The following is a 27,009-nucleotide window of genomic DNA, read 5'->3' on the forward strand; positions in this document are numbered from 1 at the left end:
ACAAATGATGAACATGCATTTAATTCCAATTAATCAATTTGTGCAACAACAACAACAAAAAAAGAGTGTGTTTTAATGACAAATGCATGTAATGCTGCAGTTTATTATTTTAATATTATTTCTGGTCTCATGTCATAATGTATGTTTGCATGTACCAGGAGCTCCTTAAAAACACATACTTGGCAAATAAAGCTATTCTGATTTACATATTCTATAAGGTAAAGGCCTGTTTAATGAATATTGATTAATTGAGATGGCATGAATAAATATCAAATTCATGTGCATTCATGAAGTCTGTTGCTCTCTCTGATCTCACACCAGCACACACAAATGCATTCACTAAAGATTAGCACAATAACATTTAATGTGACAAATACATTCTCAACAGTGTCCTTTTACGAAAGAAGGACTTTTTAAATGACCAAAGCCTAGACATCAGCTTTAAACATTCGGATAAAAGAGAAGGCAAAATATACAACACATAGAAAACTCTCACTTTGTAAGTTATTGCAATGAAATATGTACAGAAATATCAGATTTAATTATAAAACATGCAGTGCTCAGTGCTCTTTGAACTCTGCGTCGAACATGATCTGCTGGATCTGCATCTTGACGGCGGCTCTTCTCTGCGGCGTCAGTCTTTTGAGAGCAGGGACGTAGCTCAAGAGGAACAGCTCGTCCTCGTCGAGGGCTCGCTCTGCTTTGAGCTTGCTGGTGTGTATCTGCTCCTCGGGGGACTCCAGCTGCTCCGGGGCCTCGGCGTCACCCACACACTTCCTCTTTCTGACGCCAGCGTCCAGGAGCGACAGGGTTTCTCTGTAATGCACGCTCCGGCCGCCTTCTTCCCTCCGCAGCTTGCACTCCACCACTGCAGGGAAACAGACTGTATTCAAATATATTATACACTTATACAGCTGTTTATTCTCTAATCAATCATCTAAAAATACTCAAAACAACAACAAGAATACAAAAACATTACTGTAAAAAGAAAAAGAAAGTTTTTTCCAAGTTGCAAACAAAGATTACACAAAAAAGTCTTCATAATGGAAAATGTAATTATTAAAACGTTCTTCACACTAAGAAAAGATGGTTTTAGGAACTGATCACTGACATGTTCCTCTGTGAAAACCACCTTCATTTTTAAGAGTGCATATCCTAATATTCTCTATGCATGACTTTAGGAATATTATTGTATGCAGTAATTCTGTTCACGGATCATTCTACTCTAGCGCTGTGAACTGAGGACGTGTGTCACAGCGTCGCGCGTTAATGTTGACGCACTGACCGGAGAGACCGATGGACGCGGCGACCTCGCGCCACGCTTTGACGCGCCGCTCCGCGCTGCGATAATCGTGAAGCGACGCGTTATAACGCAGCGGGTAAGCGCAAACGCTCTGGATGAGTTCCTCCTCCTCAGCCATCAGTTCACGCGGAGCAGACGCGTTGTTTAGATCGTATTTCCGGAACTGCACGGTCGCGTCAGTGACGCGCGACTCACGCATCGCGACTGATTGGTAGATCACAGTTTGGTAGAAAACACTTTACTATGAATCAGATCCAGCTCTGGTTTGATCATTTGATATTGTGATTAAATGTTTGAGTCTTCTGATTTTGAACTTGAGCAGAAGATAAAAATCATCTTTAAAATGCTGATGTAAACGTAGATGAAGGTTGAATTTGAACGCATCGCAATAAACTGCACACGCGTCTCATTTACAGTCGTAGCCAAAAGTTTTGAGAATTACATAAATATTAGTTTTCAAACAGTTTGCTGCTAAACTGCTTTTAGATCTTTGCTTCAGTTGTTTCTGTGATGTAGCTACTGAAATATAATTACAAGCACTTCATACGCTTAAAAGGCTTTTATTCACAATGACATGACATTTATCCAAAGAGGCAGTATTTGCAGTGTTGGCCCTTCTTTTTCAGGACCTCTGCTATTCGACTGGGCGTGTTCTCAATCAACTTCTAGCCAAATCCTGACTGATAGCAACCCATTCTTTCATAATCACTTCTTGGAGTTTGTCAGAATTAGTGGGTTTTTGTTTGTCCACCTGCCTCTTGAGGATTGACCACAAGTTCTCAATGGGATTAAGATCTGGAGAGTTTCCAGGCCATGGACCCAAAATTTCAACATTCTGGTCCCTGAGCCACTTAGTTTTCACTTTTGCCTTATTGCATGGTGCTCCATCGTGCTGGAAAATGCATTGTTCTTCACCAAACTGTTGTTGGAAGAAGTTGCTGTTTTGGTACCATTCTTTATTCATGGCTGTGTTTTGGGGCAGAATTGTGAGTGAGCCCACTCCCTTGGATGAGAAGCAACCCCACACATGAATGATGTCAGGATGCTTTACTGTTGGCATGACACAGGACTGATGGTAGCGCTCACCTTTTCTCTCCGGACAAGCCTTTTTCCAGATGCCCCAAACAATCAGAAAGGGGCTTCATCAGAGAATATGACTTCACCCCAGTCCTCAGCAGTCCATTCACTATACTTTCTGCAGAAGATCAATCTGTCCCTGATGTTTTCTTTGGAGAGAAGTGGCTTCTTCGCTGCCCTTCTTGACACCAGGCCATCTTCCAAAAGTCTTCTCTTTAGGAGACCATCCTGGCGCTTGCTGGACTTTCTTGGACGCCCTGAAGCCTTCTTTACTAGAATTGAACCTCTTTCCTTGAAGTTCTTGATGATCCTATAAATTGTTGATTAAGGTGCAGTCTTAGTAGCCACAATGTCCTTGCCTGTGAAGCCATTTTCATGCAACGCAACGATGGCTGCACGCGTTTCTTTGCAGGTCACCATGGTTAACAATGGAAGAACAATAGCCGTGTTTCCACTATCGAGCTAGGACCGGGCGTGCTAGTGCGTGCCAGGGCCAGTCGCGTTTCCACTGTCACTTCCGGGGCTTGATCGTGCCTCGTCGGGGCTTCCTCGGGGCCAACGGCCAGGTTTTTTCGGCCCGACGAAATCCTTGGGCCAAAGCGGGCCAGCTGGGGCTAGAGGAGGAGTTATGAACAAAGGCGGAGTTTCTCAGCGTCTGGAGATCGTCAGCGCGGATCATTTCAGAAAGATAACAGCTTTAACACCAGCATTAAAGACGTTTTAAAATAAATTGAGCTCAAAACTCACTCTTAGTTAGCAGCAAGTGTTTGAAATAACGTGATCCGATGTGGATTATAATCACTAAACAAGGCAGAAATATTTATAAGCGATGTAAAAGACTATGCACGCTAAACATAAACATTACCACGGTAAATGCAACCACTTGGAGAATTCAGACATCAGCTTCTTATTCTCTATAACTGTGTATTTATTAAGTAAGTTAACATTTTATCTGTCGTCTGGTTTCAAGAGTTTAGCTCCACGTTGCGTATCATCAAAATACAATAATGATTTTTGTTCGTGTGCTTTTATAAAAATAGAGAGTCTGCGCTGTGGATCATAACAGAAAGATAACAGCTAACACCAGCATTAAAGACTTTTTTTTAAAATACGTCAAGCTCAAAACTCACTTTCAGTCAGCAGCGAGTGTTTGAAATAACTTGATCCAATGTGGATTAGAATCACCATACAAGGCAAAAATATTTATAAGCGATGTAAAAGAATATGCACGCTGGGCATTAACATTAAACATGGTAAATATGACCGCTTGAAGAAATCAGACGTCAGCTTCTTATTCTCTATCACAATCGTGTAATTATTTAGTAGGCTAACTTATATTGTCTGTCACAAGCCTCGTCTCGAGAGTTTAGCTCCACGTAGCCTATCATAAAAATATAATAATGTTTTTGTTCGGGAGCCTTTATAAAAAATAAAGATATTATCATTCATTCTTATAATGTGACGTATAGTGACTACATATAAACAGAAAAAGACTCGACTGAATCAGCAGGCTATTTTCATAAGCTTTAAAAATAAATAAATAAAATAGAAAGTGTATTTATGTGTGATTAATTTTGAGTCTTGATAAATTAAATCAATATGATCAATGTATCACGTATTCTATAGTTAAAACATCTTTGTTTTTTAATTTGAATATATAACAAAGCATGCAAACAAACGGCCGCTTTTATCATGTTGGTTTTGTGATCGCGCATGTTCCAGTGACTTATTTCTTAGTTTTTTGATAACTTCTCTTTGATGGTGAAATAATGAGGTTGCATGACGTTGTTCTGAGAGGCGTGTGAAGGGCGTGTTTTAGTGACGTGTAGCGGTGCTTCAAGCTCCACTGTGGAAACCCTCCGCTACTCTGGCCTCGGTGCTACTGGCCCGGGGCTATGAGCCCCGCCCGGCCCACTTTAAGCCCTGGCTCGCACTGGCCCGACAGTGGAAATGCGGCTAATGATATCAAGCATCACCCTCCTTTTAACATGTCAAGTCTGCCATACTAACCCAGACACCTCTGTTTGAAGGAGCTTTGTGCTGAAATAAACCGCCTCGGCTTTCGTTTAGTTAGATCTCGCTGCAAAAGAGCCGGTTTGGAAAAATATCACCCAGCAAGAAAAACTAAAATATATACACTAGCAGTCAAAGGGTTTTGAACAGTAAGATGTTTTCTTTAAAGAAGTCTCTTCTGCTCACTAAGCCTGCATTGATTTGATCCAAGATGCAGCAAAAGCAGAACAGTTGTGAAATATTATTCTAGTGTAAAACATCTGTTTTCTGTGTGAATCTGTGTTAAAGTGTAATGTATTTCTGTGATGCTCCGCTGTATTTCCAGCATCATTCCTCCAGTCTTCAGTGTCACATGATCTTCAGAAATCAGAATTATATGATCATTTACTGCTCGAGAAACTTATCAATGTTGAACACAGTTGAATAAATTGTTTTCAAGATTCTTTTAATGAATAAACAACTCCAAAATCTGCATTTATTTGAAATAAGAAGCTATTGAATTCAGAATTTTTTTTTTTTTTTTTTGTAGGTGGCGGGGTTTTGGGGGTTATAGAAAGGAAGACTTTTAATTAGCAAGGATGATAAAGACATTTATAATGTTACAAACAATTTATATTTCAGACAAATGCTGTTTGTCTGAACTTTCTATTCATCAAAGAAACCTGAAAAAAATTAAAAACGAATAATTAAATTTACTCTGCTGTTTTCTTGAGCAGTAAATGATCATATTATTCTGATTTCTGAAGATCATGTGACACTGAAGACTGGAGGAATGATGCTGAAAATACAGCGGAGCATCACAGAAATAAATTACACTTTAACACAGATTCACACAGAAAACAGATGATTTAAATAGTAAAAATATTTCACAATTTTACTGTTTTTGCTGCATTTTGTATCAAATAAATGCAAACTTGGTGATCAGAAGAGACTTCTTTAAAAAACACAAATTTCACTGATCAAAAACGTTTGACTGGAAGTGAAGGAAAAAGCAAAAGTTTCTTGGCATTTTCTGTCATAACATTATTTATTTGTATAATATAAGAGAATTGGATTAGTAAAATAAAAAAGGCCCTTTACAACAACACAGTGATGTTTGCATGGATGGGGCAGTATTGCACAAGAGAGAAATTGTGATGAAAAACAAACATGAACGCCACCAAGTAAACAAATTCAACTTCAAACATACATTTATAATTAAATTTAATCATCATGTGGACAGTCAACATCTGCTCATGCCTCTCACACTGAAAATAACATTTCTTTCCCCAAATATTTTCAAAAAAATTAAAAAGTCTATATAATAGATTAATAAACTTCCACGTGCTTTTATGATGTTTAAAATCTATTTTTATTTAATTTTGATTAGTAAAAGAACAGATGCTTTACTTCAGCCCATGTGACGAGTTATTTAAAAACAAAAATATGAATTAAAATAAGCTACAATTAAACGATAGGAAGATTTATTTATTCCTATATGGGTTTTACTAGCTTTCCTACAGTGAGCCGCATCATTTGGCACCGTAATCGTAAAAACATCCAATAATAGAGAAATAAGACTCTTGCGTTTATTTAAAATCAGATCTGGGAAGAAAACAGCACAACGCAAGCGCTGCATCTCTTTCACAGAAAAAGAGCCGTTTCCGTGCTGCACTACTGAAGGGTTAGTTAGCCGTTAGTCCTCGGACAGCGTACAGTTCTTCAGCGTTTAAGCGATTAGCAGCCAGAACATGATGAGGAGGGCCACGAACAGGAAGAGGCGAGACAGGAACTGCTCATCGGCGTGCTGAGGGGTTCCTGGAGCTGCTGCCGGACACAGACACAGAGAACACCGCTTCAGTACTGCTCTCTTCTTTAAGACTTCACAAAACATACAATCATGTGAACACTCAAGTGAAAGAATCATTACATTCATTACATTTTACTTAAGTACAAGTAAAAAAATCTACTCAAGAGTAAAAATTACTTCGTTACATTTTAACAGAGGGATAGAGGCAAAAATGGGAACAAGAGCGTCGAACTCAGTTCCTGGAGGGAACTGGATTTTTTTTATAAAAAAGTGTGTCGATAAATCTTGCGTCAACTCTGTTACTGTAACCATATTTTGCATTTGCATGTCACCTTCCCTCACTGATGAGATCTGAAGCACTGAATAAATACATGTTTTCAGACACTAGAAAGAATTTCTGTTAGTCAACAGTTTTTTTTCTCAACTTTATGAAATGCCAAATGTATCTCAAATATAGAATCACTTATAAACATAACAATTCTGAAAACCATCTGACCAGCACACACCTGGAGGGGGTCGTCCGTCATTAATATTGAACGCTGTAGCGAAGATCCCGAAAGGAAAAGCCCCAATCCCGAAAGACATCTGGAAGCCTCCATCGCCGAAGCCAAAGCCCTGAAACCCCTGCAAACACAACACTGCGTTATATCACACTTACCTTACATTTAATACTTAAAGAAACTAATAAAGACTAATAAATAAATACATTTAAGAATAATCTGGCTACTGTTTATATATAAAGATTTCATTTGCAAAAACTGATAACTCTTAAAAAATGGTCATACTTAGAAGGGAGAGGCTATTATGTGAGTCTAGGAGAGCATAAGTCTAAGTGGACTTCCATGTCATGCGGTGTCCCACAAGGCTCGATTCTAGCACCGCTCTTGTTTAGCCTGTATATGCTCAAAACTAAGTCAAATAAGAAGAAAGAACCAAATTGCCTGTCACAGCTATGCTGATGATACACAGATTTATCTAGCCTTATCTCCAAATGACTACGGCGCCATTGAGTCCCTCTGCCAACGTATTGATGATATTAACAGCTGGATGTGCCAGAACGTTCTTCAGTTAAACAAGGAGAAAAACGTGTACAAATGAGTTTTATCATGGTAAATAATCCTTATGCAAGCCCTCCAGGAGTTGAGAGAGACAGAGAGAGAGCAGAATGTGATGCAATCTTAATGGTCAGATGTTGTCATCGCACCACTGAGCTCTTTCCAGCGTCGGTCCACAGAGATGTTCTTAATAAGCCCCGGTGGGACACTCGTTTGACTAATGAATTACCTACAGGTCGGCTCTAAAGCAACCCCTGTCATCCACGTAACAGTTTCATCACAAACGTCTTGTGCAATGACACTCGCCACATTGCAAACGCTTTTATTAGCTTGGATGGTATATACATTTAAAAAACTTTGAAAGGTCATCGTCTTTTAGTTTAGTTTTTTTTTATACGCGTCAAAACTTAACATTGCGTAAATTTCACATAACATTACAAAGAAACTACAGGTTAACAAGCAATTTTGACGTAGAAAGACTGAAATAGAATTTTCTAGTAAAACATCCTCCAATAATCAGTTTTATTTACAGCTTAAAAAAATTTAAATGCTTATATTTAGTAACAATAACAATAATTGTCAAAATGCAGCTAGTTTTTTTGCAAGAGCACATGTCACTCACGCCACGGTTCTCTGGTTCTGGCCGCTGTCCTTGTGGTCGTGGAGGAGTCCTCTCTCTGAAATCAACAAGGAAAATAAATCACTGTTTTGTATTTCAATCAATGGTGTGAATGTATATATATATATATATATATATCACAAGTCAAATCAAATTCATTTCTATAACACTTTATAATACAACACGGATTGATTCAAAGCAGTAATCAACAGGAAAATAACTGTTAATGTTCTAAAATTAATCAATTATGAAATAAATTCAACTTCAGCACTAAAGAAGACAAAAGAGTTATTATTCAGATCAGTTACAGTGCCTCCGTTCATCGATTATGTAATTAATTAATATAGTTTTATATTAGTATCGAGAAACTGTTATAGTGTTTATAAGTATTTAGAATCATGCTTGTTTTTGTTTTCATTTTACTGAAATTGATTTATTATTTTTTTTTGTTTAGCACAATAAGTCAAACTAAATTAAACTGAGAACTGTTTCCTTGTTTTTTTTTTTTATATGTTGTTTCCATAAGCATTCATTTCATTTTTTGAATGATTTTAATTCTGGTTCCAGTTCCAGTATTAGTTAACTATAATAACTCTGGTTAAGGAGATACATCTCTCACATGAATGTTCAAATGGGTTGGTCTTGCTTGATTTGGAGCTTGATGGAAAGGTCTACTACTCTGTCCTGCTGATGATTTCTAGTCGTTTATATGATGTTGTGAGGCTCAGATCTGTACCTGGGGTCCTGTTGGCCGGTGCTGCCTCTGCCGTAGAGCGGGATCACTTTATCCCGACTGATGCCGGCCTTACAAACGGGACACACCTGTCTGTTCGGCCTGGTTTCCAGCCACTGCAAACACACACACACACACACATGGTCAGGAGACTCACACAACAGTCACGTCACGTCACACAGCGCTTCCTGAACACTCACCTGATGCAAACAAGGCCAGCTAGGAGAGAGGAGAGAGAACAGAGCAGTTATTACCCAATCAGCTTCCTGAAAGTGTGCAGTGCATCACTCAGCAGGGTCTCACCAGAAGAGATGTCCGCACAGACTGATGACGGCGTCTTTGGACGTGTCCAGACAGATGTTGCACTCAAACGTGCTGTCTTGAGCTCCGCCGCCGCTGCCGTTCTCTCCCGCCGTCTGTCCATTCACTGCTGATGAAGCGGAGCTCTCGCCGGCCGCTGCGCTGGCCATTCTGCATTCACCTCGATGACCTCAGCACACTAAACCTCCAGAAACACAGCAGAGCTCAGGCGTTAAACACACACACACACAGACGCTCACTGACACACACACACACACACACACAGATGCTCACTGACACACACACACACACACAGATTCAGAGCAGTGTATTCAACGAAATATCTTTTAAATTTGAGTTTTAACTATAAAAGCCTTGATAAATACACACACAGAGACTAAAATATTAGTTATAGATAATTATGTCCTATAATATACAGGCAGCATACATGACAATATATACATTTTAAAATTATGTTTATATAGTTTTAATTCATTTGCTTCAGTTTTAGTTATTTTAATTATTTATTATTTAGTTATTTAATTTTAGTTAAGAGCTTAACTAAATTGAGAATTGTATTTTATTTCAAGCACTCATTTGACTGATAATCTCAGTTTAGGCTTTTATCAGTCGATTTTATAATTTTTATTATAGTTAAATTGTATATTGTTTATAACAGACACAGATATAGTGTTCTCATAAATATTGTACTCTCACATGCAGACAGCATACATGACCATGAACACAAATATTATAGAAATGTACACATGTTACAAACACAAACAAACATGCACACAAACAAACAACACAAAGCGCGCAGTGCTTCAGAATCTGCTGACGATGTTAGCTTATTAGCTGATTAGCTCGATTATCTAATGCAGAAACAACGCAGCTATCAGTCAACCAATTACGCGAATACCTTTCTAATACTGTAGAATTAAAAGTATTACCTGCTCTGTCTCATCAAAGCGTCTGAGGAGAGAGAATTAAAAGAGCTGCGCTTCTCTCATTAGCTTACAGCGGATTGCGTCAACATTACTCCACCCGGAAGTTAAAGCCCACTGACGTCATGTGCGTAAGACCAATGGCGTTACTCCTACCGAAATTAAGCGTCCCGACTATTTTCTGTTATTGATACACAAGGTACACTATTTTTTTATATTAATATATATGTATATATATGATTCAACAATCAGTTCAGTGTTTATCACCGTTATCTTAGGGGCAATTTATTATTTACCCAGACTATCACGTGATCACTGTTACTTTTCACAACGCAGCCCCGGATCGGCCAATTGCTGTCGATGTGGTTACTGCGTAAGACATTTTATTTAAGCGTTTCACTGTGTGTGTGTGTGTGTGTGTGTGTGCGCGCTCTTGTTTTTGTATCATATCAGGACACAACTCTGTATAATGTCATGGGTATGACACAGGTATTACAAGGAGAGGGTGACTTATGAGGACATAACCCATGTCCCCATTTTTCAAAACACTTATAAATAATACAGAATGAGTTTTTTTCAGAAAGTAAAAATGCACAAAGTTTCCTGTGAGGGTTAGGGTTAGGTGTAGGGTTGGTGAAGGGACATAGAATATACAGTTTGTACAGAATAAAAACCATTACACCTATGGGATGAACACACTTTACACAAAAACAAACATGTGTGTGTGTGTGAGTGTGTTTGTTTGTGTCTGTGTGTGTGTGTCTATGTGTGTGTCTGTGTCTTTGTGTGTCTATGTGTGTTTATGTGTGTGTGTGTGTGTGTGTGTCTGTGTCTTTGTGTGTCTATGTGTGTTTATGTGTGTGTGTGTGTGTGTGTCTGTGTCTTTGTGTGTGTTTGTGAATGTGTGTGTGTGTCTGTGTCTTTGTGTGTATGTGTGTGAGTGAGTGAGTGTCTCTCTCTCTCTCTCTCTCTCTCTCTCTCTCTCTGTGTGTGTGTGTGTCTTTGTGTGTGTGTGTGTGTCTTTGTGTGTGTTTGTGTATGTGTGTGTGTGTGTCTGTGTCTGTGTTTTTGTGTATGTGTGTGTGTGTGTGTGTGTCTGTGTGTGTGTGTCTGTGTCTCTCTCTCTGTGTGTGTGTGTGTGTGTCTGTGTGTATGTGTCTGTGTCTTTGTGTGTATCTGTTTCTCTGTGTGTATCTGTGTCTCTGTGTGTGTGTGTGTGTGTCTGTGTCTTTGTTTGTGTGTGTACATGCATGCGTGTTTGTTGAAGTCTGTCTGTGTGTCTGTGTGTGTGTGTGTGTGTGTGTGTGTGTGTGTGTGTGTGTGTGTGTGTGTGTGTGTGTGTGAGAGTGTGTGTTTGCCACAGGGGTCTCAATGAACTCACCTGGGAATCAACATCCACCTCATTTTCCTCTTCTTGTTGTTATTGTGGATCTAGCCAAACATGCTTCATTTGCAGTAGAAAACAAGCAACACATTAAAGAACGGAGAGAAAGAATTAAAGGAAAACCATCACCACTCACACACACTCACCATCAGTTCAGTGAGATCAGGAGGAGTGTGTTTCTTCATCAGGTTTGTAGAAATGTAGCACTGCATCAGTGTCTCATCAATGGATGCTCTGCAGTGAATGGGTGCCGTCAGAATGAGAGTCTGATAAAAACATCACAATAATCCACAGCACTCCAGTCCATCAGTGAACACCTGGAGAAGACAAAACCTGAAACACATCCAGCATTAAGATGATTTTAACTCAAACACATAATAACACTTCCTCCAGTGAAAAAGTGCATCTGCTGTTGTCTCTCACATGTTTGTTTGGATCTGTTTAAACTCCGCTTGATCTGTGCAGATTTCTCTCCTGATTCAGAACAGAACACTTTTTCAAGAACACAAACATCAAGTCTTCACTATATATTTTCTAACGGGATGAAGCTCAGACATTCCTTTCTCTCTCTTCATCCCAAAGCTATGTCACAAACATGATTCTGCTGGGAAAGGATGTGAATCACTGCCTATTTTTCACTCTTAAAATAGTATTCTCAGAACTAACTTCCATTATTTTTTTGCCCTGTGTTTTTAATCAACTGTTGTTTAAGTGCTTTTAGAGGATCTACAGCTTTTTCTCAACCACGTTTCACACCAGCGAAGTGCTGCAATCGTTTCTGAACGTCATTGTCAACATTAGATTACACCGTTATCATTTCAGACAGTACAAACTTTGATTAATTCGTGTCCCTGCAGCACAAAGCAGTCATCAGTGTCACAGACGTATATTTGTAGCAAAGGACAACAATACATTGTATGAGTCACAATTATACATTTCTCTTTTATGCCAAAAATCATTAGGATATTAAGTAAAGATCATGTTCCATGAACATATAATGTAAAATTCCTACTGTAAATATATCAAAACTTAATTTTTTATTAAAAATATGCATTGCTAAGAGTTAATTTGAACAACTTTAAAGATGATTTTCTCAATATTTAGATTTTTTTGCTCCCTCAGATTCCAGATTTTCATATAGTTGTATCTCAGACAAATATTGTCCTCTGAACAAACCACACATCACTGGAGAGATCATTTATTCAGCTGATGATGATATAATCTCCATTTGAAAAACTGACTCTGATGTCTGGTTTTGTGGGTCACAAATGAGTTTGCGTCATGTTTTCACTGCATGATCACAGATGTCATGTTCAGTAGTGTGAGCAGGATTACAGTAGGGGCGTGGCCCACTGGTGTCTGTCACGGGGGCGGGGCTTTCGGGTCAAAAGTGGGCGGGGCCTGTGGTTGCCAGGCGCTGGGTCACTTGTGTGGGAAGTGCTGAAATTTCAACGCGTCACAGCTGCGTAACGCACGGATCACACGCAGATTCTGATCGCCGACGAGCTCGAGGGAGCGACGCGTTTAACGGCGGCACTTTAAGCCGAGAGCTAGTCCTCTGCTTGATAACTCAGCAGCTCAGCTCACTAACTCCTCCCGCAGCTGCCCGTGAGCGAGCGTCACCCGCGCGTCCGCGTCCCAGCTCTCGGATATTAACACTTCTGATCGAGCTGATCGATCAGTCATTGATCATGGAGAGGAAGAGGACGGACTGTCCGGCGCTTCCACCCGGCTGGAAGAAGGAAGAAGTGATCCGGAAGTCCGGGCTGAGCGCTGGGAAGAGTGATGTGTATTATTACAGGTGAGGCTGGCTCTTTCTGTGAGTTCTTGTGTTTGTTTGAAGTGTGTGCGCGCCGAGGATCTGTTAAAGCGTTACATTGTGTCCGGAAGAAGAGCTGAACTCGCCGAGAGATACACTGTAACTCCTGCGACGTGACGTCACGCCGGGGGGGGCGCGCGCGCGCGCGTGTGTGTGTGATGAACTTGAGCGTTTTCTCTGAGCTTCACCTGTTGAGTCCTCAGCTTTAAATACTTTAAACAGTTACTGCTCATTATTTATGAATAAAGACACCCAGAATACACACATATTTGGAGCTATTATTGTTAATAATTCATAAGTAAAAAATCACTTACATAAATATGTTTCATTATTGATGTAAGTTCAGTGAATGTAGCCTGAATGTAGATGTGTGTATTTCTGTAAGATGTGAGAATAGGGTGGCATGGTTAAGACAGATGCGTTTTGGAAACAAAACAACAAATTTAATGACAAAACTTGTGACTGAAATTGGTGTTTCTCTGGCCAAAGCCCGTAAAGCAGGAAGCCAGTGTCTTCTATTCATAGAAAACAACTCAAGTAATACAAAATGTGCATGAATTTGACAATATTTCTCAGAATTATTACTATACAAATTGAAACAGAAGTTTTTTTGACACGAGTGCATACACTTCAAATTAGAACTTTTTAAAACTGTAAATAAAAAAGATTATTGGTGTTTTACTTTATATATCAAAATTAAATTGCTTAAAACTTAAATAAGTTGCTTGCAATTTCGTTGTCATTTCTGACTGAATTTTTTTTGTTGTTCAAAGCAAATCTTAGCAGGGTTAGATTTAAACTAAAACCTCAAAAATGTATTTTAAATAAAATAAATGTTAACTAAAATAAAAAAGTAATATATTTATATGAAAGCTTATAAACATAATAAAAATAAACTATATAAAAACTTTCTTGCTTCAACTTGATGTACTAAATTAAGAAAGTTATAGAGATTTAAAACAACAACAACAAAAACTTATGAAAAACATATTCAGAACAGTGATGATGAAACACTATAACAGTATCAGAGTGATGCTAAAAGTAGGCTAAATCATATACCATTTGCTTTCCAGTGAAAACCTCTGCTGGGGCAGATATGAGCAGATCAATCTAGTGCTTATTTCTCCATGAGAAGAGAAGGCCGAGCGTTGTTCCTGTTTGAGCACGCCGTGGCCGTGACCTCGATACATGAATGATTCAGTAAGACTTCATCAGAGCTCCACCAACAGCTCGTGTGTCCAGCAGATATCACACAAGCGTCAGATCCTCCTTGTGTTTGTTTCAGACCCATGAGTTGTGAGTCATTGAGGAGCCGTGTTCAGTTTTATATGAGCGTACACATGCAGTCGTGGTTTCGAGCTGGTCTCCGTCTCTGATGGACCGTCTCTGTGTGTTTGATGTGTTTTGTGCTTGAGATCTGTTGATGGGCTTCAGTCAGAGCAGCGTCTGTTTCCCTGAGAAGCCACATCTTCTCCAGTGGACCTGCTGGATTAAATGAGTGGTTATGAGCACTGTCCTTCTTTACGTCTAAGCGGTCGTTTTTAGCTAGTTTTAGCTGACGCTCTGCTGATAATCAAAAGGCTGACTGGCTGATGATATTTTAGAGTTTCACTTCTCGAAATCCTCAAGCGAATCATCTCAGATGGCTGGAGTGTGTTTGTATCTGATTGACTGAAATAAGCACAGTGAGCTCATGTGACGATATGTACCGTAGTAATAGTAATATAGTAGTAATATACACCATACCTCTTTTTTCCAGCTAAAAACTGCAACTGCAATTTCTAATGCATGCAAAGTGCATGCAAAAATTTAATTACACATTTTCTTTTGCAAAACACATGCAAAAACTTGCTTTATAAAATGCAGGTGCAGAAAAGACCCTGATTGTTTGTAAAAACATAAAAGATTTTTTAATAAGAAATAAATGTTTTATATTAATGTTCTCTTAACCTGTATACAGTATTTTAATATTTAAAAGAATTAAATGCAGTGTTAAGTTCATATAAAAGCAGAATGAATGAAGATTTCTAGCAGATACAGTCCTGATTGAATTGTTTTCCAGGATGATCTGTATGTCAGCGTTCGATCAGTCGTTACAGGTTTTTGATTCTCTACATTAGTCAGACACTAAATCAAGGGCAGTAAGAGTGTGTGTGTGTGTGTGTGTGTGTGTGTGTGTGATGAGACTCTCGTGCTCAGATTACTGTCGGTGTGTGATTACTGCTCAGACTTCATCACACACACGACGCCTGCGACTCGAGTCAAACCCTCTTCTTCAGTCCATCTGGAGAGATTCATGTGTGTTTTCAGCGTTGCAGTGAGTCAAGTGCCATGAAGCTGCTGCGTTTGTTCACACACCATGGGGGAAGGGTGTGTGTGTGTGTGTGTGTGTGTGTGTGTGTGTGTGTGTAAGGTGCCATCATGGCAGCGGAAGGCCTGTAAACTGATCTGCCATCAGAATATATCAGCAGTCCTCGAGTGATGGACTCATCTCAGGACATCTAAGTGACATCACTTCCTGTTCCATTACATTTAAGTGCATATAGATCTCGATGGATGCTCTGCAGTGAATGGGTGCCGTCAGAATGAGAGTCTGATAAAAACATCCCAATAATCCACAGCACTCCAGTCCATCAGTGAACATCTGGAGAAGACAAAAGATGAAACACATCCAGAATTAAGATGATTTTAACTCAAACACATAGAGTCTATAATCCATAATAACACTTCCTCCAGTGAAAAGTGCATCTGCTGTTGTCTCTCACAGATTAGTTTAGATCTGTTTAAACGCTGCTTGATCTGTGCAGATTTCTCTCCTGATTCAGACCAGAACACTTTTTCACTGCAGGAAGTGTTATCATGGCTTAGGTAGATTAGAGATATTAGATTAGAGTCTTATTAGGTAGATTAGAGTCATATTTCTCCGCTGACGTCTCTCTTGATGATGTGTCACTGATGGAGCTTCATTAGTTTCATTGTTTCTCACTCGAGCGCACACAGGCAACAAGCCAGCAGACGACTTCCTGTTAGTGCTGCAAACTGTGAGCTGTTATTGACTCATTCCCAATAAACGCTGGAGCAGCTGCATGCGTTCTTCTAGTGTGAAGCAGAACGGCGGCCGAAGCGCTTCACTGTTAATGTGGATGGAAAACTGTAGTAAAATCCTCTTGTGTGGCTCAATCTACTAAACAAATGATGTTAAATGAGTTTGCAGTGTGAAAGAAACGCTTAAATACACCATCACGCTTGTACAAGTACAGCAGAGAGTTTTAACAACACCGTGTCAGTACATTAAAACTAGGAGGAAAATGGTCATTTGCAAACCAGATATATGTTTAATTTATATTTACATTTCTTCACTACACGTTAAAGGTCAATGGTAGCTAATTAAAACAAGTTCTTAATACATTAATACTTTCTAACACAAGTAAAAAGTCAGTAATAAAATAAGAACAAATGTAAAAAATTGCAAACAAAAGCACAAACAAATGCAATAGAATAAAGATAGCTATGAAATGAAGTTTTCTTAGGTTAAGTAAGTTTTTATTCATGTAAGAAATGCTACAGAAGTTAAAGTAATCAAATGTAAATTTTTATCAAAGGTAATTTCTGTAGTCTTCATTGTAAAAATGTAATAAAAATTAATGCTTACCATTATTGTTTATCATCTAAGAATTATATAGAAATGTTATAATTTTATAATTTTTAAATGTATAATTTATAAAATCTTTATATATCACTTCTTATATAAGAATGTTTTTGTTTACACACAAATAATAACTTTAAAAGATAAATAATTTCACAGTGATTATTTGTATTAAAAGTTTATAAAAAAAATATGCAAAATTTATATTTATCATTGATTTATGATTACTGATGAAATAATAGTAACAATAAATTTTTTCATTATTTTCTTTTACAGTATTAGTTGATTATTGATCTTCCCTCTTACCTAGTCAAAAACATAATTTTTGCACCGCAAATGGTGTTTTAAACTATACACAAAAAATAACTGAAATAATCGATCATTTGTCAGTTTTGTTAATAAATTATGTAATAAAGATAATTGATAAAAATTGCAGTGAATGATGAATGTTTAGTACCAAATCTTTTTATTTATTATAGAGTTGTTAAAGGAATAATTCAGCCAAAAAAGCCAGGTGTTCGTGTCAGCTATACTGATTCTAAATGCTGGTGTTTTCTCATGTAATAAGAGTGAATTGTGATGGAGAGCGTGCTTCTGATGAATATCATCTGAGCTCAATTCCACAGAAAGTCATGCAGCTTTGAACGTCATGAGAGGAAGTAAAGGATGACAGAGTGATCATGTTTGGGTGAACTTTGTCTTCAAGGATGGGATCAGAATGAGAACGAATAGCTGGTTGAATGTGTTGGTAACCGGTTGGGTGAACTAGTCTGCCTTAAGCGAGTCAGTCAGATAGAAGCGCAGTCGGTTTCTTCTCTCACTCGCTCTCTGTCCTGACTTTGATTCGTTCAGTTGTGTGTGGTTTAGGTTAATGGGTAATTAAACGTCTTGTTAGGCTTGTATTCGACCATGCACTCATCCCGTCTGTCGCTCTCTCGGTCTCTTCGTCTGTCTCTGTTTGTCTCTCCATCTGTCTGTCTGTCTCTCAGTCTGTCTCTCAGTCTGTCTCTCAGTCTGTCTGTCTTTCTGTCTGTCCGTATGTCTGTCTGTCCGTCTGTCTCGCAGTCTGTCTGTCTCTCAGTCTGTCTCGCAGTCTGTCTGTCTCTCAGTCTGTCTCTCAGTCTGTCTCTCAGTCTGTCTGTCCGTCTGTCTGTCTGTCTGTCTGTCTGTCTGTCCGTCTGTCTGTCTGTCTGTCTGTCTGTCTGTCTCTCAGTCTGTCTGTCTGTCCGTCTGTCTGTCTGTCTGTCTGTCTGTCTCTCAGTCTGTCTGTCTGTCTGTCTGTCTGTCTGTCCGTCTGTCTGTCCGTCTGTCTCTCAGTCTGTCTGTCTGTCCGTCTGTCTGTCTGTCTGTCTGTCTGTCTCTCAGTCTGTCTGTCTGTCCGTCCGTCTGTCTGTCTGTCTGTCTGTCTGTCTGTCTGTCTGTCTCTCAGTCTGTCTGTCTGTCTGTCTGTCTGTCTGTCCGTCTGTCTGTCCGTCTGTCTCTCAGTCTGTCTGTATGTCTGTCTGTCCGTCTGTCTCGCAGTCTGTCTGTCTCGCAGTCTGTCTGTCTCTCAGTCTGTCCGTATGTCTGTCCGTCTGTCTGTCCGTCTGTCTCTCTGTCTGTCTGTCTGTCTGTCTGTATGTCTGTCCGTCCATCTGTCTCTCAGTCTGTTTCTATGTCTTTCTGTCCATCTGTCTGTCCGTCTCTCAGTCTGTCCATACCTCTGTTCGTCTGTCTGTCTGTCTGTTTCTCTGCCTGTCTGTCTGTCTGTCTATACGTCTGTCCGTCCATCTGTCTGTCTCTCTGTCTATCTGTTTCTCTGTCTGTGTAACATGGAGTGGGAACGCCCTGCTGGAGCGTCTGGTGTCTCGGCTTTGGCTCATATCAGCTTTCAGAAACTTTTAGAGCCTGTGGTTTGCACACTGTGTCTTACTGCGTGTTAAAGCCAGATAGGCCCTGCCCAAGTGTGTCTGCGAGTGAGTGTGTGTGGGTGTTCGTGTGTGTGTGCAAATCTGTGTGTGCAAATGTATGTGCGAGTGTGTGTGTGTGCGCATCCGAGTGTGTGTGTGCGCATCCGAGTGTGTGTGTGTGCAAATCTGTGTGTGCGAATGTATGTGCGAGTATGTGTGTGTGTGTGTGTGTGTGTGTGTGCGCGTCCGAGTGTGTGTGTGTGCGTCTGAGTGAGTGTGTGTGCGTCCGAGTGAGTGTGTGCCAGTATTCATGTGTGTATGCGTATGTGTGTGTGAGTGTGTGTGTATGCAAATGTGTGTGTTTGATTGTGTTTGAGTGTGTTTGTGTGTCTGTTCGATTGTGTTTGAGTGTGTGTGTGTTCGAGTGAGTTTGAGTGTGTGTGGGTGCGAGTGCATGTGTTTGTGTGTGTGTGTGTGTGTGTGTGTGTTTCCTCGGTTTTGACTCATCTCTGAGTCTGACTCATGCAGTGTTTGTGGCTCGTCCATCTCTGCTGTGGACTCATTTTCTGTAACTTCTCACCGCACCGCTGTCACTAGCTGCACTTCTGCTACGCTCACGGTTTTGCAGCCTTGCAACTGACGAATATGAGTGTGATGGCTCATATGTCCTGCTTAGATTCCTGCTTTTTTAATATTGTAATTCTCAGTGAGCTTCTATTACCACAGTTACATGCATTAACAAACGATTTTACATTCATGAAATTTCAACGCTTATTAGAAACAGATGTTCAAACTAAATGCCACAAATGAGTGTAATTAAACATGAAGCATAATTAAAAATGAAACCAATCAAATTCAGCATAATTTAATCTTTTTAAGAATATTTAAAAAAAAAATTTATTCTTGGTTTTCCTGCTGCAGTTTGGCCACATCTGTTAATAATAATGCATAAAGGCCATGTTTTGAGAAAAACATCCTTTGCAAGTTATTTTGGGGAAAAAACACCTGCAAATTTAATGCACTAATTGGGGTCGCTTTATACATTTTTTTAGTTGTTTTTGTGATATCTGAAGATTAACAAGAAGCACACACACGTTCTGATTCTGCTTGTTTGTGTGGAGTGTGTGATGATGTTCCTCCAGCAGCGCTGCAGAATGATAATCATCTCGCCATCGTCTTTACCGTTTACTGCACTTATTACTGTAACTACAGCACCATAAAGTGTATTTTTGTCTGTGCCGCCTGGGGAGTGTTTCCTCATGTTCCTGTCCTCTTCATGGTGAGGAGGAGTAAACCAGAGAATTACAACAGATCTGCACATCAGGCCAGAATGCATGCGCCTGTGTGTGTGTGTGTGTGTGTGTGTGTGTGTGTGTGTGTGTGTGTGTCACGTAGGCAGATTCACACTGACAATCCAAAGCCGAGCTGCTGAATACAGGTTTATTTACGTGAGGGTTCAAAGGTCATAAGGAGAATTTTGGCAGGTTTCCACACGGCAGGGTTTGGATTGTGAGTTTGGAGACGACTCGGCCAAAAACACGCTTGTTGTTTTGTAGACGTTACGGACGGAACCTGAAGAGAAATAACACTGGAGATGAAAGTGTTGTAGTGATTCAGATTAATACTTTTTTTTTTTTTTTACATTTATTACTTCAGTTTTCCTCTCATGTTTTAACCTTATTTAATTCAGAAATTTCATCAGTGTATGTTTCTAAAAGACTTGCTCTAGAAAATGCCTTTTATACAGTTTTCTCAATGAAACGGCAAATAACACATTAAGCTAAACTTGAAATGTTATAGGAGACAGGCTGAAAGAGTATTTTCTTGTATAATTGTACTCCAGAATGTGTTTTTTAATTGTTTGTTTGTTAGTTTTTTAGTTGTTAAATATTGTTTAAAAACAAACAAACTTTGTTTTTTGTTTTGTTTACAGTTTGGGAATATTAAACTAGAAGAATTAATATAATTAATATATTTTTATGTTATAGGATAATATATATGTTTGTAGGGAAATTTAGTTTAAATAATTTTATCAATAATTAGAATTTAGTGACATTTTTGTTATAGAATACAGAATATGTACTAATTGTTACGTTGATTCTAGGTTTATTATAGCTGACTAACTAACTAACTAACAGAAATATAAGAAATTATTAAAAATGAGTTTAGTAAAAATTAGTAAAGCTAGTTTCCAAAACAACATTTCTCATTTTTTATTAAGTTTAACTTGAAGTACTTAATAATTAAACTTAATAACTTAAATTTGTAATAACTACCCAACAACAAACACCCAACAGGAAATGCAGATAATACACAAATTAAGCAGAAAATACACAAATGAAAACAAATCCAAAATATTTAAAATCAAATTATAATAGTATCTTAATTGTACTAAGAAAACACTGATTGACATATGCATTTTTCTGTAAAGCTGCAAATAAATAAATAAATTTACAGTTGAATTATGATTATTTCAATTTCTCCTATGTGTTTGGCATGAAAATAGCCTGATATGCTGCTGATATGACGTTACGTAATGGGTGAGTAAGTTGGTGTGGACGTGTCAGCTGTACAGCGGTCACTGCGGGTTAACTAGTCCTGCTGGTGTCTGGTTTGCTGCGGTCAGTCCAAGGGTCAGCACTCCTGCGGACCAGAGCTTTATCTGAGCAGATTAGCGCTTTAGTCTCAGGCTGGAAAACATTCAAATCAACAAGAAACCACATTCACAACACACTCCACCTCAATAATATGTCTGTTTTCTGAGAGAAACTGCAGGATGGGACTTAACTCTCTGATAACTTGAATTGATTGGGTTTCTATTTGAACATGGTTTGAAATAATTAAAAGGATTGATGACGTCAGCTGGCGCCTGTTTTGTTTTTTATGTTCGCATTAATGCAAACAGAAGAATCAGGAAGATCCGAAACCTATATTAAGATGATGTAGCCTACAGCCAGTTTTGATTTCATGTGAAAAGTGGATCTGTGTGTTCTCATTTCTGCGTGTCAATCTGCGCAGTTGTTACAACAACTAAAACACACATTTTAATAGTTTCACTACCAAAAGTTTACAGTCGATTCGATGGGAATTATTTTATTTTAAGAAATATTTTATTCTGCAAGGATGCATTAAATGTATCAAAAGTTACAGTTTATAATGTTACAGTAATAAATGCTGTTCTTTTGAACTTTCTATTCTTCTGTGAATCGTGAAAAATAAAATATATCACAGTTTCCGGATGAAACATTGAGCAGCATAACTGTTTTCAACATTGATAATAATCAGAAATGTTTCTTGAGCAGTAAATCATCATATTTTCATGATTTCTGAAGATCATGTGACACTGAAGACTGGAGGAATGATGCTGAAAATACAGCGGAGCATCACAGAAATACATTACTCTTTAACAGATATTCACTGTATTTTTGATCAGATAAATGCAGCCTTGGTGAACAGAAGAGACTTGGTTCTGTTCAGGCAGAACTCACCACTATGAACATGTGCAGTCTGAGTCAGACAAGCTTTTTGAACAAACTAGGCTGAGTCATTCGGTGTGCTGATGGTTTTTGCTCCAGTCCCACAGGAAAGAAGTTCCGCAGTAAACCGCAGCTATCCCGCTATCTTGGGAACTCGGTGGATCTGGGATGTTTCGACTTCCGCACGGGCAAAATGATGCCCAGCAAGATGCAGAAGAACAAGCAGAGACTGCGCAGCGACAACCTCAGCCTGAGCAAGGTATTGAACAACACACACATCTCACTCTCTCAAAACAACACGCACATCTCACTCTCTCAAAACAGCACGCACATCTCACTCTCTTAAAACAACACGCACATCTCACTCTCTCAAAACAACACGCACATCTCACTCTCTTAAAACAACACACAAATCTCACTCTCTCAAAACAACACACACATCTCACTCTCTCAAAACAACACGCACATCTCACTCTCTCAAAACACGGCACACATCTCACTCTCTCAAAACAACACACACATCTCACTCTCTTAAAACAACACACACATCTCACTCTCAAAACAACACACACATCTCACTCTCTCAAAACAACACGCACATCTCACTCTCTCAAAACACGGCACACATCTCACTCTCTCAAAACAACACGCACATCTCACTCTCTTAAAACAACACACACATCTCACTCTCAAAACAACACACACATCTCACTCTCTCAAAACAACACGCACATCTCACTCTCTTAAAACAACACACACATCTCACTCTCAAAACAACACACACATCTCACTCTCTCAAAACAACACGCACATCTCACTCTCTCAAAACACGGCACACATCTCACTCTCTCAAAACAACACACACATCTCACTCTCTCAAAACAACACACACATCTCACTCTCTCAAAACAACACACAAATCTCACTCTCTCAAAACAACACGCACATCTCACTCTCTTAAAACAACACACACATCTCACTCTCAAAACAACACACACATCTCACTCTCTCAAAACAACACGCACATCTCACTCTCTCAAAACACGGCACAAATCTCACTCTCTCAAAACACGGCACACATCTCACTCTCTCAAAACAACAGGCACATCTCACTCTCTTAAAACAACACGCACATCTCACTCTCTCAAAACAACACACACATCTCACTCTCTCAAAACAACACGCACATCTCACTCTCTCAAAACAACACACAAGTCTCACTCTCTCAAAACACGGCACACATCTCATTCTCTCAAAACAACACGCACATCTCACTCTCTTAAAACAACACACACATCTCACTCTCAAAACAACACACACATCTCACTCTCTCAGAACAACACACAAATCTCACTCTCTCAAAACACGGCACACATCTCACTCTCTCAAAACAACACGCACATCTCACTCTCTTAAAACAACACGCACATCTCACTCTCTTAAAACAACACACACATCTCACTCTCAAAACGACACACAGATCTCACTCTCTCAAAACACTGCACAAATCTCACTCTCTCAAAACAACACGCACATCTCACTCTCTCAAAACAACACGCACATCTCACTCTCTTAAAACAACACACATTTCTCTCTCTTAAAACAACATAAACATCTCACTCTCTCACACATCTCACTCTCTCAAAACAACACACACACATCTCACTCTCACACATATCTCACTCTCAAAACACACATCTCACGCTCTCAAGACAACATACACATCTCACTCTCAAAACAACACACATATCTCACTCTCTCACACATCTCACTCTCAAAACACTGCACAAATCTCACTCTCAAAACAACACACGTGTGGAGATTGGAGTTGTAAAGATTTGTATGGAGGTTAGGGATGTAATGGTATGTAAAATTCTTATCATGATTATAGTCATTTATCAGTATTATCACGGTATTGTTAAAATGTGCTGGAGATGTTAAAAAAGTACAGACACATAAATCACTTCACCAAGTTTTATGTTTAAAAATCATCAACCAACAATAAAAATGACTTTTTGTTTACATAATCCCTTAAACAATAACATTACCAATGATGTCCAGATTTTAAATGACAACTTGACTGACAGGAGTTTAATAGCATGTTGAAATACGTAATGTTAATCTTCATAAAAAGCTTTGAAAAAGTTAAGCCCCAATTAAATAAAGAAAATATATAAGTTATAATGATAATTAATAAATAATTACATGTATTTTATCTGCTACAGAAATAATTCTAGATAACTTTTCTGAATAATTTAAATGTGTAGAATCCACATAAGCTTGTTTTTTATCAACAGGTCAAACTTTACAGCAGGGCAGGCCGTTTTTAGCCAGACAGAAGCTGCAAACAGTCTGAATGTAAATGTAAGTTTCTGTAAATCCACTCGCTGACAGCAGGTGGCGCTTATGGAAAAGCTGAATTACAGCGGTTTCATGTAAACTCTGTGGACAAAGCGGTATTGTGATTAAGAACACTTCCTTTAGGTATCACATGGAGTGAAGATGAAAACAAAATGTAACCTTCAGAGCTACAAATTAACTCATTCATATATTAATTTGTATAGTTCCCTTAGCACTCTTTTAAAACCTCCCAGCTACTCCGCCCTGTTTTCACTCCTAACGAAACTGCTCTGTGCGCACATGAGACTGTTACTTAAAACTCTACTTTATGCTGGACAGTATTTATCTATCGCAAATTATTCAAATCGCGGTAATCTAATGCGGTTTTAATGATAATTTAAATTTGAAATGGTAATACTAACTGTTGGGAATTTTATCATGATTTATCGTCAAACCGGTAATCGTTAAATCCTTAATAGAGATATGTGAGGAGTTTAAGCAGATGTGTGGAGTTGCATAGAAAGAGGTGGAAACTTGTGGAGTTGTGAGGAGTTGTGTGAAGATGCATAGGGTTGTGGGGGGGGGGGGGGGGGTTATGTGGGGATGCATGGAGTTGTGAGGAGTTTTGAGATGTGTGGAGATCCGTGGAGTTTTGTGGATATGTAAATAGTAGGGGTGTAACGATACGCGTATTCGTATTGAACCGTTCGGTACGACGCTTTCGGTTCGGTACGCGGTACGCATTATGCATACCGAACGGTTCGTTGGACTAATTAATTATATTTGAAAAAAAAAAAAAAAAGAGAAATATAATGATATGCGTTCAACAAGGTAGCCCAATAACCCAAACGACGTAACAGGCAACGCCCCTGACACTCCCGAAGAAGAAAAAAACACCAACTTATGTTTATGTTAGGCTACTCAGCAGGCGCTCGCTCACTCAGTACGCGCTGAAGGCTCGTTGCAAAATGGCCAATGCGTTTAACAGACTAGAAAAAGAAGATGACTCTCAAACATATTGTTTGAGATGCATGATTCCATCTATGAGCTGCTCGATCAGAGTGACATGAGAGCCCCTCCTTAGAACATTATTTGTAAATCCATGTTATGGTAAGTGTGCACGTGAAGTCTTTGCACACTTTCTGAAATCCACACTGTGGTAAGTTTGCACACTACACTAGTGCTCTGCATTCTTTCTAAAATCCTATATAGTGAGGGCTTCGCGCGGTTGCTTCATTGCTTTAAAAAAAAAAAAAAAACACCAGCGTGAATACTTGAAACATGTCAACTCATTTACGCCGACATCACCTTATTGTGTCAGTATCTGGGAAAAGACGAAAAAAAGGAGAAACATGCACGCAACAAACTATCCCTGCAGCATTTAGACACCAGTATTATAGCTTACAGGGAATCCAAAGTGCACCCAAACACCAGACCTGTTGGTTATTTTAGGATCTTATATTTCTGGTCTGTTAAATGCATTAGACATTTTGCAATGAGCCTTCAGCGCGTGCTGAGTGAGCGAGCGCCTTAGGGTCCGTTCACATATCGCTCCTAAAAACGCGTGGAAAACGCTAAGCACGTCTTTCTCCTCCTTTCCAAAGCGCTCGGGCAGAAGCGCTCATGAGGCGTCTGTCTTTGCTAAGCAACAATGACGTGCTCTCTCCATGAGACGCGGAAATTTCAGCAAAGGATAAATGGATTTGCAGCTCTAAAAATCGCTTGCAGTAGCGCTGCTACTAAATTTATTTCAAAATTGCAATCCATATACAACTATGATCAGCTGTTCCTTCATCTTGGCTGAGTTTTCAACGTTGTTATGGGAAAGGATGAAGCTGATTGGTTAGTTCTTGTCACATGACCCGCGGTGCGCTTGCGGCATTCTGAAAAGTTGAGATGTTTTTGCATTTTGCTGTATCTAAAACGTACCGAACCGAACCGAACCGAACCGTGACATCAGTGTATCGTATCGAACCGAACCGTGAATTTTGTGAACCGTTACACCCCTAGTAAATAGTTGTGAAAACACTGATGAGGTGCACACACTAGGAAATATTCAGTAAAGAGGTGTTCCCGACCATCAGCGAAAATACATTTTCATTTTAAGTGGCTTAGTGTAAATAAGTGAGTTCATTTAATCTAAGCAAATTGCAATTTTTTTTAAACACGTTTTCAAACCAGCCTCCATGTGTGACTCAGTTTGCTTTGTGAGCTGAGCTGCGGTCTCGTTTGTCCTGTAGTTCTGCTTGCTGATCCTGCGAGGCATGTCTGTGCGCTTCTCTCAGGACTCTGATATGATCTCAACCTTCATACACTTTCATTTTCAGTTCAGCAGACTCTCAGATTCTTCATGTGCTCTTAATGAGCTTATTAAAGGGAAAAACTTAATCATAATGAGTCATAACGTCTGATGAGGCAGGAAAGGTTTGTCTCAGATCCTGAGATCATGCATTCATAACTTCCAGAACAGGTCTGTGTTCGTCATGCTGGACGTTATAGAGGTGTGGTGACGCGCCTCGCCCCATGACACACTTCTGCCTTACAAACACACACACACACACACACATGGACACACTCAAACGCAGACACACAACACACACACACGCAAACGTTTGTTTCTGT

General features: G+C 39.2%; 2 protein-coding genes across 5 annotated transcripts in view; one reads left to right on the plus strand and one right to left on the minus strand.

Annotated features, from left to right (window-relative positions):
• Positions 1-5,579: 5,579 nt before the first annotated feature.
• On the minus strand, positions 5,580-9,973 carry rnf185 (ring finger protein 185). 3 transcript variants are annotated; one of them, XM_026243898.1, is made up of 7 exons: positions 9,840-9,973; positions 8,893-9,094; positions 8,790-8,808; positions 8,593-8,705; positions 7,860-7,914; positions 6,689-6,806; positions 5,580-6,196 (listed from the first exon to the last, which is right to left on the minus strand). In XM_026243898.1, exons 2-7 carry the CDS (start codon positions 9,057-9,059, stop codon positions 6,102-6,104), a joined length of 567 nt encoding a protein of 188 aa, XP_026099683.1. In that variant the 5' UTR covers positions 9,060-9,094; positions 9,840-9,973; the 3' UTR covers positions 5,580-6,101. The 3 variants fall into 3 exon arrangements, with proteins under 3 accessions (XP_026099683.1, XP_026099664.1, XP_026099673.1); XM_026243879.1 differs by having other exon boundaries at positions 5,580-6,199; XM_026243888.1 differs by having other exon boundaries at positions 5,580-6,199; positions 8,893-9,088; positions 9,840-9,962.
• A 2,641-nt stretch (positions 9,974-12,614) lies between these two features.
• The window catches only part of mbd2 (methyl-CpG binding domain protein 2), a 32,930-nt gene continuing 18,535 nt past the window's right edge, over positions 12,615-27,009 (plus strand). Inside the window, exons 1-2 of one of the 2 annotated variants that reach the window (XM_026243919.1) lie at positions 12,615-13,018; positions 22,147-22,306. In XM_026243919.1, coding sequence (XP_026099704.1) covers positions 12,909-13,018; positions 22,147-22,306 — 270 coding nt within the window. In that variant the 5' untranslated portion in view covers positions 12,615-12,908. The remainder of the gene's footprint in view (positions 13,019-22,146; positions 22,307-27,009) is intronic. The other variant, XM_026243911.1, reaches the window with a different exon arrangement.

Source organism: Carassius auratus, chromosome 5 (assembly GCF_003368295.1).
Source record: "Carassius auratus strain Wakin chromosome 5, ASM336829v1, whole genome shotgun sequence".
In the NCBI taxonomy this organism is placed as follows: Eukaryota; Metazoa; Chordata; class Actinopteri; order Cypriniformes; family Cyprinidae; genus Carassius; species Carassius auratus.

Coding starts and splice junctions, on each gene's coding strand:
- rnf185 (XM_026243879.1), bottom strand. CDS start 9,059: ATGGCCAGCGCAGCGGCCGGCGAGAGCTCCGCTTCATCAGCAGTGAAT. Junction 6,807..7,859: donor CAGAACCAGAGAACCGTGGC/GTGAGTGACATG, acceptor TTGTGTTTGCAG/GGGTTTCAGGGCTTTGGCTT. Junction 6,200..6,688: donor TGACGGACGACCCCCTCCAG/GTGTGTGCTGGT, acceptor TGTGTCCGGCAG/CAGCTCCAGGAACCCCTCAG.